Source organism: Macaca mulatta, chromosome 4, assembly GCF_049350105.2.
Source record: "Macaca mulatta isolate MMU2019108-1 chromosome 4, T2T-MMU8v2.0, whole genome shotgun sequence".
In the NCBI taxonomy this organism is placed as follows: Eukaryota; Metazoa; Chordata; class Mammalia; order Primates; family Cercopithecidae; genus Macaca; species Macaca mulatta.
The window spans coordinates 132,239,252-132,257,203 of record NC_133409.1 but is presented as its reverse complement, the minus strand read 5'-3'; the positions used below and the strand labels follow the sequence as shown (position 1 = coordinate 132,257,203).

Below are 17,952 nucleotides of genomic sequence, written 5' to 3'. Positions count from 1 at the left end.
TCAGCAATCCCACTACTGGGTATCTACCCCAAGGAAAAGAGGTCATTATTCGAAAAAGATACTTGCACATGCATGTTTATAGCAGCAAAATTCACAATTGCAAAATTGTGGAACCAACCCAGATGCCCATCAATCAACGAGTGGATAAAGAAACTATGGTGTGTGTGTGTGTGTGTGTGTGTGTATATATATGTCTGTATGTGTGTGTATATATGTGTGTATATGTGTATATATATACACATATACATATATACACCAGTTTCATATATGTGCATATATATTTATATATATACACACCTACATATATATATAAATATATATATACATATACATATGATGGAATACTATGCAGCCATAAACAGGAATTAATTAACAGCATTTGCAGTGACCTGGATGAGACTGGAGACTATTACTCTAAGTGAAGTAACTCAGGAATGGAAAACCAAACTCCTGTGTTCTCACTGATATGTGGGAGCTAAGTTATGAGGAAGTAAAGGCATAAGAATGGTACAATGGACTTTGGTGATTTGGGGGAAGAATGGGAAGGGACCAAGGGATAAAACACAACAAATATGGTGCAGTGTATACTGCTCGGGTGAAGGGTGCACCAAAATCTCACAAATCACCACTAAAGAATTGACTCATATAACCAAATACCACCTGTACCCCAATAACTTACGGAAAAATAAAAAAAGTTTAAAAAAAGTAAAAAAAGAAAAACTGAGGATATTATTTAGAGACTTAAATAAATGAGAGAAAACAAATTTCCATAAATTTTCAATTGACAAAAAACAATATATTTTAATAATGATGATGCACATTATCTTTTTGAATACAGATCAACTAATGAGAATTCTTATTCAACATTTTGATTGAGGTTCATCAAGCAAAGATTGATGATAAGATGATGTTTGTCTTATCCAATCAGTTATAAATGTTAATCTGTAAATATAATTCTTAATTCACAGGAAATATGAAAGAAGGGCCAAATTCTGTCCATGAGCTATAGTTTTTTTTGATGCCTACTATATAGAGTCAAGATAAATATAAGAAGATGTATAGAAAATCTAATCCAATTCTTTCATGTTACAGGTTAAAAAATGAGGTCCCAAGTGATGAAATAACTTGCCTATTTTTTTAACCACGAATCTTTAACTTGATATGAAAGAATAAAAATGAAAAAAATGAGATTTTAAGAGACAAGAGAAATGAAAATAAAATAAAATGAAAGATAATAAAATGAAAAAAGGAAAGATTTAGGCAAAGGTCAGGAAATTGAATCAATTTTAAATCACATTTTTGCTGATAAAGAAAAAGAGAATTCAGGAACAGCTGGAAAAGGAAAATCAATACAACTTTGGGCAACATTTATTTAACAGTTATCTGTTGAGTGTATACCATGTGCTAGGGATTTTTCAAGGAGCTGGTGGTGTATCAGGGAACACATGAGAAAGTATGAGTCATCAATTCCAGCAAAAATTGAAATAAAAATTACTTCAACACTTCTATTTATTTTCAGATAATCAGTACTTGGGCATTAATTCAGGATATCTGGCAACATAATTGATTTGATGACATATTTCTTAGGTAAAGAAATCTCAGCCAGGAGCCGGGAACACTCCTGTAATCCCAGCACTTTGGGAGGCCAAGGCGGGCAGATCACGAGGTCAAGAGATCGAGACCATCCTGGCCGATATGGTGAAACCCCATCTCTACTAAAAACACAAAAATTAACTAGGCATGGTGGCGGGTGCCTGTAGTCCTAAATACTTGGGAGGCTGAGGCAAGAGAATTGCTTGAACCCAGGAGGTAGAGGTTGCAGTGAACCAAGATTGCACCATTGTACTCCAGCCTGGGTGACAGAGCAAGACTCCATCTCAAAAATAAAAAAATAAAAATAAAAATAAAAATAAAAAAAAGAAGGAAGAAAAAAAGAAATCCCACTAAAAGATAGATCTTATGTAAGCTTGTAAGCTATTAGCTATTACATTCTATATTCAGGTTCCCTTATAGTTGGAAGGGTAGTACAAGTTGTACTCAAAGAAAGGTCAATGGATGTGATATTCTGGTAGTACCCAAAAGAGAATAATAAGGTAGTATTTTTCTTAATGGGAATTAGTTCACTGACAATAGGCTAAAGATAAGGAAAACGTAAACAGTCCTTACTCTAGCTACACACTATTACCACAGATAAGTTTTTGGTGCTGAAAACTATATTGAAATATTTTCTCCAACACTTCACAGTGTCAACAAGATTAGAATCTAAATAACTGTAACTAAATAATAGTGATGTAATTAATGCAATGATTTTTTAATACCTAGAACATTATCATTATTTTGCCAAGAAATAAACCAGTGATTCCTTCTCTAATTCAGCAATACAAATATCCCTGCATAAAAGTTTCTACTACCTGGTGAAATTCTGATCTTAAAAGAGAACATTTTATATATATATATATATATATATATGTTTTTTTGTTGTTGCTTTTTTTTTTTTTTGAGACAGAGTCTCCCTCTGCCACGGAGGCTGGGGTGCAGTGGAGCGATATTGGCTCACTGAAACTCCGCCTCTCGGGTTCATGCCATTCTCCTGCCTCAGTCCCCCGAGTAGCTGGCACTACAGGCGCCTGCCACCACTCCCGGATATATTTTGTTTTTATTTTTAGTAGAGACGGGGTTTCACCGTTTAGCCAGGATGGTCTCGATCTCCTAACCTCGTGATCCACTGCCTCGGCCTCCCAAAGTGCTGGGATTACAGGCGTGAGCCATCGCGCCTGGCCAGAACATAATTTTTTTGAAAAAAGAAAATAAAAAGAAGAATCTTCATGATAGAAAATTTATTAGTAGAAAGGCATTAAAAGACTTTTCTTCACATGTAAGGTGTTGAAATGAGGGAACTGAAAAGTTTTGCCTCTTTGGGGCTTATTAAGAATAAAAAGAGTTCTATGCTTGGTTAAATAGTGTTGTCATCAAAGGGCAAGTAGTAAGAAAGATTATTGTACTTTCACAAAAACAGTAAGATTTTTCTGTAGAGCTGTCTATCCAGACATTTATTGCTTGCCTTGATTAGATGGAACCTTATATCTCTAAATCTATGTAAAAAAAACTTAAATATTTCAGTTACAGTAACCTAGTCAATTATAAGCACATGGTACATGTCATATCTGTTAAACTAAATAACATCACCCCATCTCTGACCTCTGCAGCACTACTGCTGGAAACAAAAAAGCCATCCTTCCTTAGAGAAGATTTTTGGGGTAAATAATATTGTTCCTATGGTGTCCAAGAAAGTCCTCATTTTTGCTACTACACAATCTCTGCTTTTCCTGTATCTTCATCGTTCCTAGGATTACTGTAACATTTCCCAAGTTTTCCATATGAACATCAGCTGCACAGCCCTCCTACAAATATGTCTACCATTATCCTCTTAGGCAAAACTAACTCAGCTAGATTTCATGATGGATCTTAGAAACAGGAGTTATTCTGAGTTATGAGTCAGCTTTACTCATCAGCTAACTGAGCTTTGTTACACAAAACTGTCCGTAGTTATGGGATTCTAACTCTTGCCTCAACCAAATTGAAATTTCCTTCATTAGACACATTCTCTGAGGGTATAAAATTGAGTTAGCCAGACACCAGCCCTACCCTGCTGAAACAAAGGTACCTATTCCTGAGATTCTTTATGAGATTTTCTTTGAAAAAAGAATCACGCGGCTAAAAGGGGCTCTGTATCTCAGATCTTGTTATTTATCCTTTTGCCGTGCTATGAATAGTGCTTAATTACCCTACAGAGAGAGCAGTGTTAAATTGTATCATTTCAAAAGCATAGTATTGTTAAATGTATGCAAAAACACATCAGACAGGTCAAAATTGGTAGCTGTCATATTTGTAAGGGAAGAAACACATTTTCTGTTAAAGAAGAGTAGATGGCTTAGAGGGATTTTGGTGTGGAAACCAGGATATATGAAGATAACCATAATCCTCATAGCAAAGCTGGCAATAAGGTCACATACACATATTTAGAGAGGGAGCAGAGTAACTCAGGTAAGTAATATGAATGTCTGAGAGTCAAAGCGGAAATAATGAGATTATAAGCATAATTAGAGTCTGTTTCCTTGTTTTGCTAATGTGTTCATCAGTTTGAAATACAAAAATCCCCAATGAATAAGCAGAGACTAAATTCTTTGTATGTAAATAGATATATTTAGAATTTAAAAGTGTGTATTTTCATTAAATGTTGCAAACTTTTTTTTTTTTACCTACTCTTGAGTGAAAAACATGCATCTCTGTTCCAGACTTGATCCTCAATAGTACTTCTTTTCCGAGTTTATACGCAGCACTGACTTCTCCATTTAATGCAGTATCCATAATCATATTCAACATCATCACAAAACGTTTTACATATTCCTCTCACTTTTTCGCATCTCTCAAATCTATACTTTGGTTCAAAATAGTTTCTGGCTGCAATCAAGAAAAATATCTGAAGTTATTAGTCTATTATTGATTTGGGGTTTTCTTGCTAAAGAAAGACAAAAACTGTTACAGTTATGAGATCATGTGCGTGCAAGTTGGAGAGAATGGAATATCAAGTTGTTTTGTAGCAGAATTTATGAATCACTTTAGAAAATGACTGAGCTACTAACATTACACTGGCACAAAATGTTTATGCCCTTATCTTGCAACTCACATCCATACAAACTTCAGCTGGCTCAATCTACAGTAATAATGAGCAAGTGACACACAATTTGGTACTTAATTGTATGTATTTTTGTCAAACATTTGTTGTGATACTTTGTTATTGCAGCCAATTTATAAGCCCTTCTATAATCGTTATAATTTATTTTGATTCTTTATCTCTTTTCTATTTGAACATAGTGGTCACACAAATAGTAATCATAGAGAAACTAGAGAAGACTTCTAATGTACTGACTTCACTGATAGGGCAATTGATTGAGAAAACTAAAAACTAAAGTATTTTAGATATACATAGAGAAACATAATTTTGTTGCACACTGCCTATCTAGTAAAAAGAGGAGCCTCACATTAGTATTCTCTTATAGTTTCTTGTGAACCATCTAAGACAATGAAAAGAAAGATGTTCTGAGATTCCACAATCACAGTTTTCTATTCATACATTAAACTGTAGTAAATAGAGGCAAATTATTTTGCTACTTTAAAGTTTTATTGTTCTTAATGATTCAACTGTTCTCTGAAAATGCCTTTGGAGTAGAAAAGAGACTTTGGAGTCAGGCATATTTTTATTCTTCAATTTTATCAATGTACTTACCTATCTGTGGTCAGTCATTCTACCTATCTGGATGATATAATATAATAAACATAATTATCAGAAATATATCTTGAGTATTAAATTTTGTTATGTGTGCATATATGTGTCAGGAAAAATGAGGCAAAATAATTTTGTTAAAATTTGGAGAATGAATTGAATTGAATTCAGATTTAAATTATGTAATATTATTAATAGAACTTAATTGTCTATATAGAATCTAATTGAAATTTGGAAAAATGTTTCATTTCAACTCAAAATGGTAGGCATTTATTTTAGTACCTAGTATTCACCAAGCATTAGGTTCCGAAATAGAGAAAAACTAGAGAAGATCTCGAAAGCACTTACTTATTGCCCTTAATGAAGCTGGTAGAAAATAATTAAATGTAAGGTGGAAGAGACTGTCAGGTGGATTTTGACATGTAAAAAAGTATTTATATATATACACACACACACATACATATAGACATATATATGACATGTAAATCTATATATTACATGTAAATTATATATTTTTGATATATAAATATATATATATGTTTTAGTGAATGGTAAACTAATTTATAATGACAGAATCCCTACCACTGGTGAATTTTGGTGAAATCTGAAGTTATTTCAGAGACATATTTGATATCACTTGAAGTCAGAAAGACAATGATGCCTAATTGCTTTTACTTTTTGTAACTGTTGCTAGGATAGAAACTTTTTAAGCCAATCAACATTCCTGAGTCATTATATTTTGTCAACTCTAAAATCACCAAAATCTATGGTGGTTTTTAAGATACATTCAAATTAGAAAAATGCATAGACTTACAGAAATAATAGTAATATTTAAAATGTACTAATTTTGTTCTTTTTTATTTTTTAAAGAACAAGAAAGTTTTGAGTTATGAGGAAATCTATAGAACCATATAAAAACAAAAAGCATGCATTGTAAGATTGGTTCTATTGCTTAGTATTTATTTGCAAATTATGGCTCACTGTAGAATCAAAGGTTTGCCATGTGTAAATTATGAATGAGAATAACATCTCTTTGTATTGTTATGAAAATTGATTATGAAGTATATATAAAAACAATTTTAAGGTGTTGAATGCTATACAATTGTCATCCATAAGTGCATGAGTATCTATGCGAGATGAAACTGGGTGATACACACCATGTAAAAACAAATTGTTTGGAGGAAAGATGGGTAGTATCTCTTTCATTCACTTATACTTCTGCACATTTTGTACATCACTAGAGAAATTGAGCCCATGATAACTATTTTTCATAAAAAAGAGAGAAATTCAAATGCTAGTTTGGGGCCTCAGTCAGGAGAATATATTCCAAAAGGTTTCTGGGAGTCTTATCAAGAGTGAGGTACCACAAATAGAGTGGAGATGTGCTGTGGACATCAACACAATCCTGCATGCACGCAGATGGGAACAAATCTGTTAGAAAACTAGAGGTTGAAAGCTCAGTGGTATCCATGACTCAATGTTAGTTTTTCCAAGCGGTATGTAGAGTTTTTCACTCTCCCAAGTGAAGTGTCTGGCATATATCTCTCCATCTCCTCGCAAATAACGTCTCTGAGGGTGACTGCTTCACCTACCTCATGATGCTCCTGGAAATGTCATCCATAAGTGCAGAGTTGAAAGTAGAGGGAGGCAGTGTTGAAAGTAAAAAGAGTTATGTTTTGGAGGATGTTTGCTCTTGCTGGATAGAAGCTGAAGTCAAGGCAGAAGCAAGGCTATGGGATCAGTAGAAAGTTTGAAAAGGTATGATCTTTCAAAATCAGATAGAATTAAGTTTCATGCTTGGATATTTTATTTGTCATTTTGCTATATAGGACAAATGATTTAGATCACTGGATTTCAGTTTCCTCATTACATTGAGGTTTTATTGAAATTTCAAAAGATATAATGAGATAAAACATGCAGGCTGCTCTTAAGGTGTTAAAAAATTAATAAGCCTTCAAAATCAGGTCATTCTCATTCCCTTTGTCTTTATTTGTCTTTTGGATTTCATGCTAAAACCTTATAAAGCCTTACCCTAAGTGGAGCACTGTTACTCACTGTTTATGCCCTGCTATCACATTGTTACTAGTGTTTAATTCCTGCTATGACTTTTTGCTATAGTTTAACCACAAACTTCTGGTCTGAAAGTTACAGTAGGCCAGGGCCACTGTATACCTCATTCACTGATTTATTTCAGCACATAGCAAAATGCTTGAAACAAAATACTCAATAAATACAATAAATAACTGGAAAAAAAGAGTGAGTGAATACATACGTTATTATAGATAGGGACCTAATTCATATTATATAATAAAAAACTTTCTATGCTTTATTACAAATTATTCATCAGTTATTTCCTATCAGCTTAGCAAATGACTTAAGCCCTATATTTGCAGTTTCCTTAACTGAAAAAATGCATTTAATAATACTTCAGAGGGTTGTGTGGCAATCAAATGAGAAAATAGATAAGGAAATATTGTTTGGCCCATAATTTTATGAAGCAAGTTTTCATTGTCATTGTAAATGAATAATTTATAGATTTATAGCAGATTAAAATAAACTTTTCTTAATTTACATATTTTTCTCTACTTTTACTGCTAAATGAAGAGAATGCTTTCTTTGTGATTCATACACACATTTAGTCAGCAAATATGTTGTGTTGGTCCTGTGCTAGGTGGGGACAAAAATAGATAAAACATTTAAGCTCTTCTTCCTCAAAAGACAACTACTATTTGTTGGGAGATGATGACATAGATGAGAAAAAAAATGCATCACTTTTAAAGGCAATTCTGAGATATAAGCAAAATGTCCTTGCATCATAAAAGAAAGAGTTGTAAACTCTTCCTGGAGTAGTCTATTTTGATTATTACTACTTTAACTGCTACTACCACAGCCACTACTAATAGCTAGGTTTTATTAAGTGTTCCCTAGCTTTCAGATTCTTTTCTAAGCCAGTTATATTTATTTTTTGATTTACTCCTCCAATAACATTTCCCATTTCATACATAAGGATAGTTCAATTCAGCTCTGCGTAAGGATTCAGAGGGAGTAGGAGAGCAAGTAGCAAACAAAGCTAGGTTTGTTGGACTCAAAAGCAATATATGTTTCATTGCTTCACTAAGTAGCTGACAGGTGGCTGAATCTTCAAAATATAAAAGCATATTTTCCTGAAATTGTGGAGAAGGTCTTACAAGCAAAAAGATGTATCCTCAACATAGATACTGTGTTTTAAAGAATGTGTGATCTATGCAGAATGGTATGACCTTTTAGCACAATAGAAATCATACGGATGTGAACTTTAGAAAGTCAAGCAGGGCAAAGGTGGCAAAAGGCCCTACCAAGCTAAGGAGTTGAATATTATCATGAATGGAGTGGTAAAACTGATGAGATTTTAAGCACCTTTCCAACTTTTTTTTCTCTTAAGGGAGGAAGTAGAGAAATTTTTGTAGTAGGAAATCTATGTTGAAGTTTATTAAAACAGTCTAAATGAGAAACGATGAATAAGATAATTAAGTTAATGAAAATAAAGAGGAGAAAGTTAAACTAGAAGATATTTCTGAATGAGAAGTAGCCCAATAGATAAGTTTTGGATTTGCGGGGAAAGGAAACTGGAACATAGAGAAGCAATAACCAGAAGTCTTTTAGCTTGTAAGACTGCGTGACTGATTATGAAATGACAATGTTTTGGCCTTTAGGATGTATGTTTGATACTGAAACAGAATAAAAGACATGGAACAGATTTTAGCCCTTGTGAGTAACATGAGTTCATTTTGAACGCATTATGATAAAGAATTTGGAGGCTATCCAGTAGGTTCACGAAGTAGTAATAAATACAGTTTTGTGGTTTAAGACGGAGGTTGAGAAAAAGATTTGATAGGAGAAGTCATTGGCGTTAACAAGACAATACAGAGAAAGCACATAAAAATAAGAGGAAAGGGGATTCAGGGACAAGACATTGAAGGCCATTGACATTTTGAAGGCTATCAAAAATAGATAATTCAATTGATAATTGTCAAAATAGCAGTCAATTCTAGCATGTGTTCATAAGTCCAGCAAGATAAATGATTAAAGTAAACCTTTGAGTTTGCTTTATGAAACATTTATAACATGAGCAAGAGGAGTTTCAGTTAATTGATGTGAGTGAATTATTGGTGGGAAGAGTGTAAATGAGTTACTTAAGTGAAGACTATGGGTCTAAGATTCTTTTCAAGAAATTTGATGAAGAAGAGAATAAGGCAGATTAGAAAGTGGCTTGAAGAAAAATTAAGAAAAAAATATGGGAGGATTTTTGTAAGATGAAAGAGACTTGAGAATATCTGTGTTTACTAATTAGAACCGTATAACATTGGAAAAACTTTTAAGAATATTTGATTCACAGAATGGCAAAGTCATATGTGTTCAAATATATAAGAATAAATGAAATCTTCAACAAATAACAGAGAAAAGATGCCAGAAACAGGACAGTTGTGAAGAATACCTACAGCCTACTCAACTTACACACTCCTTGAAAACGCCTTTACAAATTCTCAGCTCTCCTTGCAATTTCAAAACATACTTCCTGTCTTCACTCTCAGCTAATGATCTTGCTCCCTTCAATTCAATGATCCAATTGAAGATTCCTGAGACTCTCCACAGACTTTCAATACCAAATTAATCTACCAATCAGCATCTAACTCTGTGTATTCTGCCCTTCCTGTTTATGAATGAATAAAGCATCCCCATGCTCTAATGAAGAGCTAATCCCTTAATCTCTGCATTAGATGTCATCCTGTCTTGCCAACGCCAAAGATTACTGTCTCCACTCTCATTTTCTGTCTCTTCTCTTAACCACTTGCTAAATCTATTTGATATGACAAACTTTACACGTCCAAAATTGGATCAATTGTCCAACCAAAATTTGTTACACCTAGTATCCTTCTCATTTTAGTCAATGGCACAGCTCAATCTTTCCAATTGCTCAGACAAGAAATCTTGGAGTCATTCTTTACCCCTCTGTCTGCCACAGGCAAAATTTACTCCCTCATGAAATCTAGCTAACTCTACCTTTAACAGATCCAGAATTCTACATCCATTCCTCATTGCTTGTATTATTATGGACTTAGTTAATATAATTTACCACCTATATTATTTACTACTTATATTATTTTAATAACTTCAGAAAGACCTTTAAAAAATTCAAATTATGTCTCTCCCCTTTGAATTGCTCTCAGAATAAAAGTCAAGATCTTTTCTAACTCCTTAAAATCCCTGGGTAATCAATTTGTCAAGATATTTTCTCTCCAACTTCCTCTCCCAGGACTCACCTCCTGAATTACTCTTCTCAGCAATTCTTTTCTCCCAGGTGTTCCCCCACACATTCCAGATGTGCTTTTATGAACACTTCTTTCAGCCTTTACAATAGGGCTCCATGACAAATCATATTTAAAATTACTATAGGCCAGGATTGTGGGTCACTACATTCTACTTTGTTTCCTTTTCTCTAACACTTGTCGCCTTGTAATATAATAGATAATCTGCTTATTTCTTGTATTTACTGTTTATATTTGTATCCACTCACTATACTATGAGCTCCATGAAAACAAAGAACATTGTTAGTTTCGTTTTTTTTGTGTGTCCCAGTCATATTGTACTCTGACACATAGTAGGTGTTCAATAGATGTTTATTGAATTGGTAAATAAATGAGGGAGAATATATTGAATGTAGTCTAACCTATGTATTATCCGTATTACAAATTGACATTGATCTTTTGGAAGAATATTCCATGCCTTATTCATTTGTGAACCCTATCAAGTTGGATATTACTTAAAAATCAGTTTGTAGTCAATCAATATCAGTTCCTTAAGCCAGGAGCTATAATTTTTCAATCTCTAAATCCAAAACCCATGACATTAAACCTGGGAAGAAGTAATCCACTTATGAAAAGTTGCCTGAATAAGTACATTGCTAATTGGAATTAGATTTTGTTCTTGCCCAAGGACATTGAGGTAAAGTAAATACTGAAATAGGTTGGGTTTGAATACATTATATCAGGTAGGAGTCTAATTTCTCTCTTCCTAGTTCGTGTGAGAATTTGATGGTGATAACTCTAATTTCAATATACTGCTTTTAATTGATTCATATGGGTATTGAACTACCAAATAACAGCAAAAATTCCAACACTTGGTGGCAACTCTTTTATCAGAGTCACTGCTCAAGACTCACAAAAAACTAAATGTGAAGGAAAATACAGAGTGTCATGAAAATTTATATTGTGGGCCATAGGAGGGAAAAATACAAAACTCTCAGGTTTTAGAACGAATTAGTTTAACATTATCTAGTTCTTTTGTAAGTTCACACAATAAAAATTACAATGTATCAGCAAGAAAATCACCAGAAATCTTTCCATTTTTAAGCATTTTTTTGCCTTCCTTTTGTTAATAAATTACAAACTTAGACACATGTAAATTCTGGGGGCAGAATAATTAGTAACACCTTTATCTTTTTAAGGAAGCAGGCTGAAGAACTTCATCAAAGGGGTTTCTAGAGTTTTCAGGTTTTTTTTTTTGACACGGAAAACACTTAAAAGATTTCCTTAGGAAAAAAAAAATTTTGAGGTTGATGCACGTAGGTTCACATTCTCCTTTAAGTTTCTTTCATTTGTTCCTTGAGCTGAAGGCAGAGGCTGATGGCTTAAATGTATTGAACACAAGTAAAGGCTATCTTAGAAATTTAGATGGTTTTCATGCTCTCTGTCAAGCACTGAAAGAGAGTACACCAGTAGTTTTAGCACAGCCTAATTTATGTGCAGATATGCCTCACGCGTTTTTTAGAAAATCTCTCATCTTCTTGCTGGCTCCTAACAAACTCAACTCTTATTTTCCCCATATTAATAGTATTAGGCCTCTCAGTTCTGCTTTAGAGGTCTTGGTGCAGTGATGGCTCAGTCTCTACTTAGGTAAAATAAATAAAAATCAAACTTCCATAACTTTCATTTTAAGCATTTATTTTTACTAATCTCTTTCTTGACATAGCTAATACATTCATTATCCACTAGTTAGGCCAATTTTTCTTTCTGGAGCCACCAATATATCACCTCTAGTCCATACATAATATATAAAAAATTTAAATAGATAACTATTTCTCATAAAACACAGAAAATGTAATTGGCCACCTGAAAATCTCACTTTTTTTTTATTGTTTCCATTGTCATTTTTAAATTTTTGTGACAGTGGGTACTTGACTTCATAAATCAGTAGTTCTCAGCCAAGTGTAAATTTGTCCCCTCCCCCAAAGAGGATGTTTGGCAATACAGGTAGACAGTTTTGATTATCACAATTGGGAGAAAGTGTGCTATTCGCATCTAGAGGGTAGGAGGTAAGAATGCTGAAAAACATATAATGAGCAGAATAGCTCCCACAACAAAGATTACCTGGACCAAAATATCAACAGTGCCGAGGTTGAGAAACCCTGTTATAAATAAATATTGTAAAGATACTCTTGAAGATATTTACACAAGAAAACACAAAACAATCAAAGACTATGTAAATTTTATCTGAATAGAGAAAAAAAATTTCCCCGTTCATGGCTTGTTGTAGATAACGCTTAGAATGAGCATACTTAGATCTCACATCTACGTTTGAAGAATAGACTGGATCCACAGAGAGACCATAACAAAAATATCAAGAAAGCGGCAAGTCCCTGGAATTTCTTGATTTACCATCTCCTTTTGAGTCTAAGTCTGACCTATATGTATGATTTAATACCTTTCATTTTTCTTTAATTTGCCAAAAGATTATTTAATTTTATTTTGAGGGGTAGGAAGAGAGGATTCTGTTTTATTATTATGTTGTGGTATTGACGATGTTTCTTAAGAGTTTTGAATTAATATGTTTAAATTGTATTCCAGAATTAGCTCTTCTGAAAGGAAAACAAATGGTACAGATGCATCACTGAGCTGTTTTAGGGAGGAATACTGTGGATCCTCAGAGGCAGTAGTAGAGGAACTGAGGCAGAGTGAAATTGAAAAGTGAAGGTTATTGCTGCTTCCTTTTGTCATGTATCTCCCCAGAAATAGTCATTTCTCAGGACTGAATAGCTGCATTAAACTATTAGTCATAGTTTTTGACTTTTTTGATCTAAATTTTCAGTTATTTTCTCCTCTTCTTTCTGAAATTCTTCTCCTTTCTTTTTACTACCTCTCTTATTTCTTGATACACATTTGTCTTTACTAAATAATAAATAAGAGTAGAAATTGAAGCTGGTTGTGATTTTTGTCTTCCATTCTTACACTCGTGATTCTTTCACTTCAGCTCTGTCTCTCTCACAATAAAGATCTGCCCTCTCAATGTCCAGTCTCCCAAGCTCGGTGGATTTATGTATTTACATGGGGGTAATCTGTGGAATAGTATCTAATAAAATAACAGTGCATTTCTACTGGAAGCTTGTATCTTAGACATAAGCTTACCCAATTCTTTGACTTAGGGTTTCCCACAACCTTACTTATGGCAACTAACACAAGGCACATAAAACTTGTGGAACTTGTGGAACATGAAGCACAGAAAACTTGAGGAACTTGCATAAAATAAGTCCCACTACTTCTGGTACCAACAAATCAGGAGAAAAGTGTAATGTAAAGGCACCAGATATGAGCGTGACATATGATCACTTCTGAATGGTTCAACATTAAGTTTTATTTAGTTCTCGTGTATTATAGAGACACACAGGCCTTGAAGGATGTGCTGGGAAAACTTAATAACACTGGTCTTCTCTTCTTCGAGCTTGTGACTCTTTTCTTCTGTCATCGTTACTGCTGCAAGCAGCAATGAGTTCCAGGTCTTATGCAGTAAGCAATCCTAATTTCATTTTCATGACACTGATTTTTACATCGACCATTACCCATTCTGCACTCTCTCCTCAAGTCCAAGCTACCATACTCAGGATATTTCTTTTTGGCTGTAAGAAGGGAAGAATGACTGAAATTAGCCATCTAGCTATGACACATCCATGCTTTAAAAGGAGAAGGTCCATGAAGCAAAAGATTATAGAGTGAACACGTCCACCTACCTATGGAGGAAAGATTAAGTCAATTTACTGTCCCTTGGTGCAAGCTACATTCTAGAAATAAAAAGGGTCTTGGACCTAAGTTAGGTGTTTCCACTTTCTGTCTTATAAGAAACTGGGCAGTGACCCAGGATGGTTCCCAAAATCAATGGAAGAAAAGTGACCATAATTTATCTTTTGGTCAGACTCTGTCTCTACGATCATCTAATTACATTTGAGCAGCCTGTTCTCTGCTCTCACTAACATTATTTAGACTGAATGTTGTGCGTTATGAATTCCTCTTCAAGTGATTTTCACTGTAGCTTGATTTTGCTTCTCTAAAATGTCGAGAGCTAGGCAACGCTGGATAACTTGTCTAAATTCCTGCAACTCCCCTGAATATTTGGGGTTTATTTCCCCGAAGAAATTATGTAACTCAGACGTGTGTCTAATAACAACATTGATAAAGAAAAAAAAAAAAAGTGGAGCCATTGTTGACCATTACATGATTTCTGAAATTACCAGTGTTACCTTTCTCTTCTTTCACCACAAAGTTTCTAAAATAATAACTTACCAAGAATTTATCACAATTACTGTTTGTGCTGTTAAATCTTTTGACTAGCAATCAATAAACTATTGTCAGGGGCCTAAATCCAGCCTGCCACCTGTTTTTGGAAATAATTTTAGTGGCACACAGATGCACCCACTTACACATTGTCTATAACTGTTTTTGCATTAAAATAATGCAGTTGAGATCTTAGGGTTCATAAAACCTTAAGTATTGGTTGTCTCACTTATTTCTAGAAAAAGTTTGTTAACTCCTACTCTGGCTTTATCTTTGCTCATCAATCATGAAAGAATGAGTGAGGGATTTGTAGCTAGAGTCACAAGAAGACATGTCCAGGAGAGCAAAACTGCAACTGAAATTTGCACATTATAAGAAACACAAAATTTGACACAATACAAAAATAACTTTGTAATAGTCAAAGCTGTAAGAAAAGATATATGTTTTGTTTTGTTAACTTAAAGATGGAATCTCACTAGAAGTTTCTTATTTAGAATCGATTGTATTTAGGGGGTTTGGGGGACATTGGTTTGATCGGCTATATGATCTATTCCAATCCAAATATTTTTTATTTTATATTTTAAATTGTACCAAGTCAAAAAATTTATTTTATATTTTAAATTGTACCCTGCCCGATGCATTTTCAGAAGTCATTTGTTTCTCAGTCTCTTTTTTTTTTTTTTTTGGAGGCACATCAAATTCTTGACCAAAGGATAGATTTAATATTTTCACATATGAAAACAAATAAATTATGCCACTGTTTCCTGCTATTAATTATTGCTTGGTCTTCTCAGAGGCCAGGGCTCTTTGCCTAGGCAGTCTGTCTCCATTTCCAACAGCTGATAAGTGATGGTAAGTAGTAATATCTGTCAGCTAATACATAGACTCAGAGCTACATTATCTATGTCATTGGTATAGTGGCTATAAAACCAAGTCCTGCTATGAATATTGGCTTTCTTCTCAATGTAACTGAAGCAATTCAGAGTATGAAGCAACTTAAAGAAACAAAAACATAGAAGAACATCTAGTTAATCTGCATAATTTAAATATTCACTTCTAAAGATCATTACTTATTCTATATTTTCTGAGGAGTTATGATTATCAAACCCATAAGTGATGGCCAGTGACATACACCTGGATTATACTCACTTTTGACAAGAGTTCTGTCACATTTGGCACTGCTGTCCATGATTCCACCTTGGACTGACCCCACCCCTTCTCTTATTCATTCTTTGTCTTGTTTCACCTTTCTAAAACATTATTGTCTGTTTTCTCCTCATTCTGACCTCTACATATGTTCTCCAGCTTGTGTCCTTGGGTTGCTAATCTCTTTTGCAAGCATTATAGTATCAATTAAATATACTCCCTGTCAACTGGATGCCAAGCTCAAGGGCAGGGCGTCTTATTCTAAGCAATATTGACCTTTTGGATAGGACAATTCTTTGCTCTAAGGGGCTGTTCTGTGCATTGTAGGCTATTTAGCAGCATCCTGGGCTCTATCTACAACTGGTACTATGCCAGTAGTACAAGTTGTGATGAGCTAAAAGGTCTCTAGACATTGCCTGATGTTCCCTTGAGCACAAACTCACTCCTCTCTGAGAACCACTGATCTAGTGATACTGTGATATTTCAAAAATTATTATTTCTGCCCTCAAATACATTGTTCAAGTCCAATCTTCTGTCTGAAATCTCTGAGCATCACTTTCAGCAAAGTAAAATCTCCCTCCATTTATCTCCCACACCACTTTTTGTTATAATATTATTTTAGATTTACAGAAGAGTTGCAAAGTTGGTAGAAGCCAGCTTCCCCTTATATTATATATTGCATAATCTTGGTAATGTTAATTAAGATTAAGAAATTAATATTGATGTAGTAGTATCTACTAAGTTATGCTCTATTCAAATTTTGCCAGTTTTCATACGTGTTGCTCTTGTCTGTTTTTCACTATTCTCTTTATTATCCATTCTGGAGTCCAATCTAAAATACCACATTACATTTTTGTGAAATGATGTTTTAATCTCTATGTTATTATCATACTTTTATCAAAAAACAACTTACGTCTTCTCAAACTTGTTAGTATAAATCCCCATAAATATTTGCATATTACCTTGTGAAACTGTGACCCAAAAGAGCAGAATAAAGAAAAAAAGTTGAATCTTCATGGTAGAGAGCTTCTTAAAAAAAAGTGTCAACAGACCTTTTTCAAGTCAGCTGTTTTGAAATAAGGAAACAGAGATCCCTTTTATTTATAGATTCTCCGGGGAAGTACTTTTAACTACTGAGGCTTATCAAGAGCAAGAACATTTATATGCTTGGCTGAATAGTGCCACACTCAAAGAACATGAACTCAAAAAGTATTATTAAATTGTTCTCATAAAAGTAAAACCTGCTGTGTAACCTTAACTAGACTTTCATGAAAACACAGTTTTTAAGAGACTTTTATTTATAGGTGATATGTGTTTGGATTGCTAAATGTTATAGTAATCAGCTTCTCTATTCTGTGTTATATGTAATATTAAGCATTCTAATGCCTTAGTATAAAACTGTTGAATGCTTGAATCATAAGATTTTACAGAAAAAGTCTTCACTGAGATCAGTTTTGTTTTACTGATAAAACAAGAGAACCAGGGAGATTAAATGACTTTATTTCAATTAATATAAGACACAACTATTTAAATAATCAGTAAATTCAGGATTCACTAAAAATGTGGGAAATATTCTATATAAGTCTATTTATTTATTTATATTTACTTTTTGAGATGGAGTCTGGCTCTGTCACCGAGGCTGGAGTGCAGTGGCACCATCTCAGTTCACTGCAACCTCTGCCTCCCAGGTTCAAGTGATTCTCCTGCCTCAGCCTCCTGAGTAGCTGGGATTATAGGTGCCTGCTACCACGCCTGACTAATTTTTGTATTTTTAGTAGAGACGGAGTTTCACCATGTTGGTCAGGCTGGCCTCGAACCCCTGACCTCATGATCCACCCGCCTCAGATTCCCAAAGTGCTGGGATTACAGGCATGAGCCATTATGCCCGGCCAAGTCTTTGTATGATTTATAAATTTTCTATAGTCATCTGATTTCAAAATT

At 34.0% G+C, this 17,952-nt stretch overlaps 2 protein-coding genes across 2 annotated transcripts; both read right to left on the bottom strand.

The window, feature by feature from the left end:
* Nucleotides 1-4,327: 4,327 nt before the first annotated feature.
* Nucleotides 4,328-14,062, bottom strand: LOC114677748 (beta-defensin 110-like). Its single transcript, XM_078001045.1, has 2 exons — nucleotides 13,987-14,062; nucleotides 4,328-4,461 (listed from the first exon to the last, which is right to left on the bottom strand). Exons 1-2 carry the CDS (start codon nucleotides 14,060-14,062, stop codon nucleotides 4,328-4,330), a joined length of 210 nt encoding a protein of 69 aa, XP_077857171.1.
* Nucleotides 13,930-17,084, bottom strand: LOC707363 (beta-defensin 110). The gene is made up of 2 exons (XM_001105715.4): nucleotides 16,974-17,084; nucleotides 13,930-14,213 (listed from the first exon to the last, which is right to left on the bottom strand). Exons 1-2 carry the CDS (start codon nucleotides 17,026-17,028, stop codon nucleotides 14,065-14,067), a joined length of 204 nt encoding a protein of 67 aa, XP_001105715.1. The 5' UTR covers nucleotides 17,029-17,084; the 3' UTR covers nucleotides 13,930-14,064.
* Nucleotides 17,085-17,952: the final 868 nt, after the last annotated feature.

Bases quoted from the DNA above. Each gene is read 5' to 3' on its own strand.
- LOC114677748 (XM_078001045.1), bottom strand. From the start codon at position 14,062: ATGACAGAAGAAAAGAGTCACAAGCTCGAAGAAGAGAAGACCAGTGTT. The intron at 4,462-13,986 runs GCCTGTGTGTCT...TCTTGATTGCAG, and splicing joins TTCCCAGCACATCCTTCAAG to CCAGAAACTATTTTGAACCA.
- LOC707363 (XM_001105715.4), bottom strand. From the start codon at position 17,028: ATGAAGATTCAACTTTTTTTCTTTATTCTGCTCTTTTGGGTCACAGTT. The intron at 14,214-16,973 runs GTAATATGCAAA...CCCTTCTTACAG, and splicing joins TTGGGTCACAGTTTCACAAG to CCAAAAAGAAATATCCTGAG.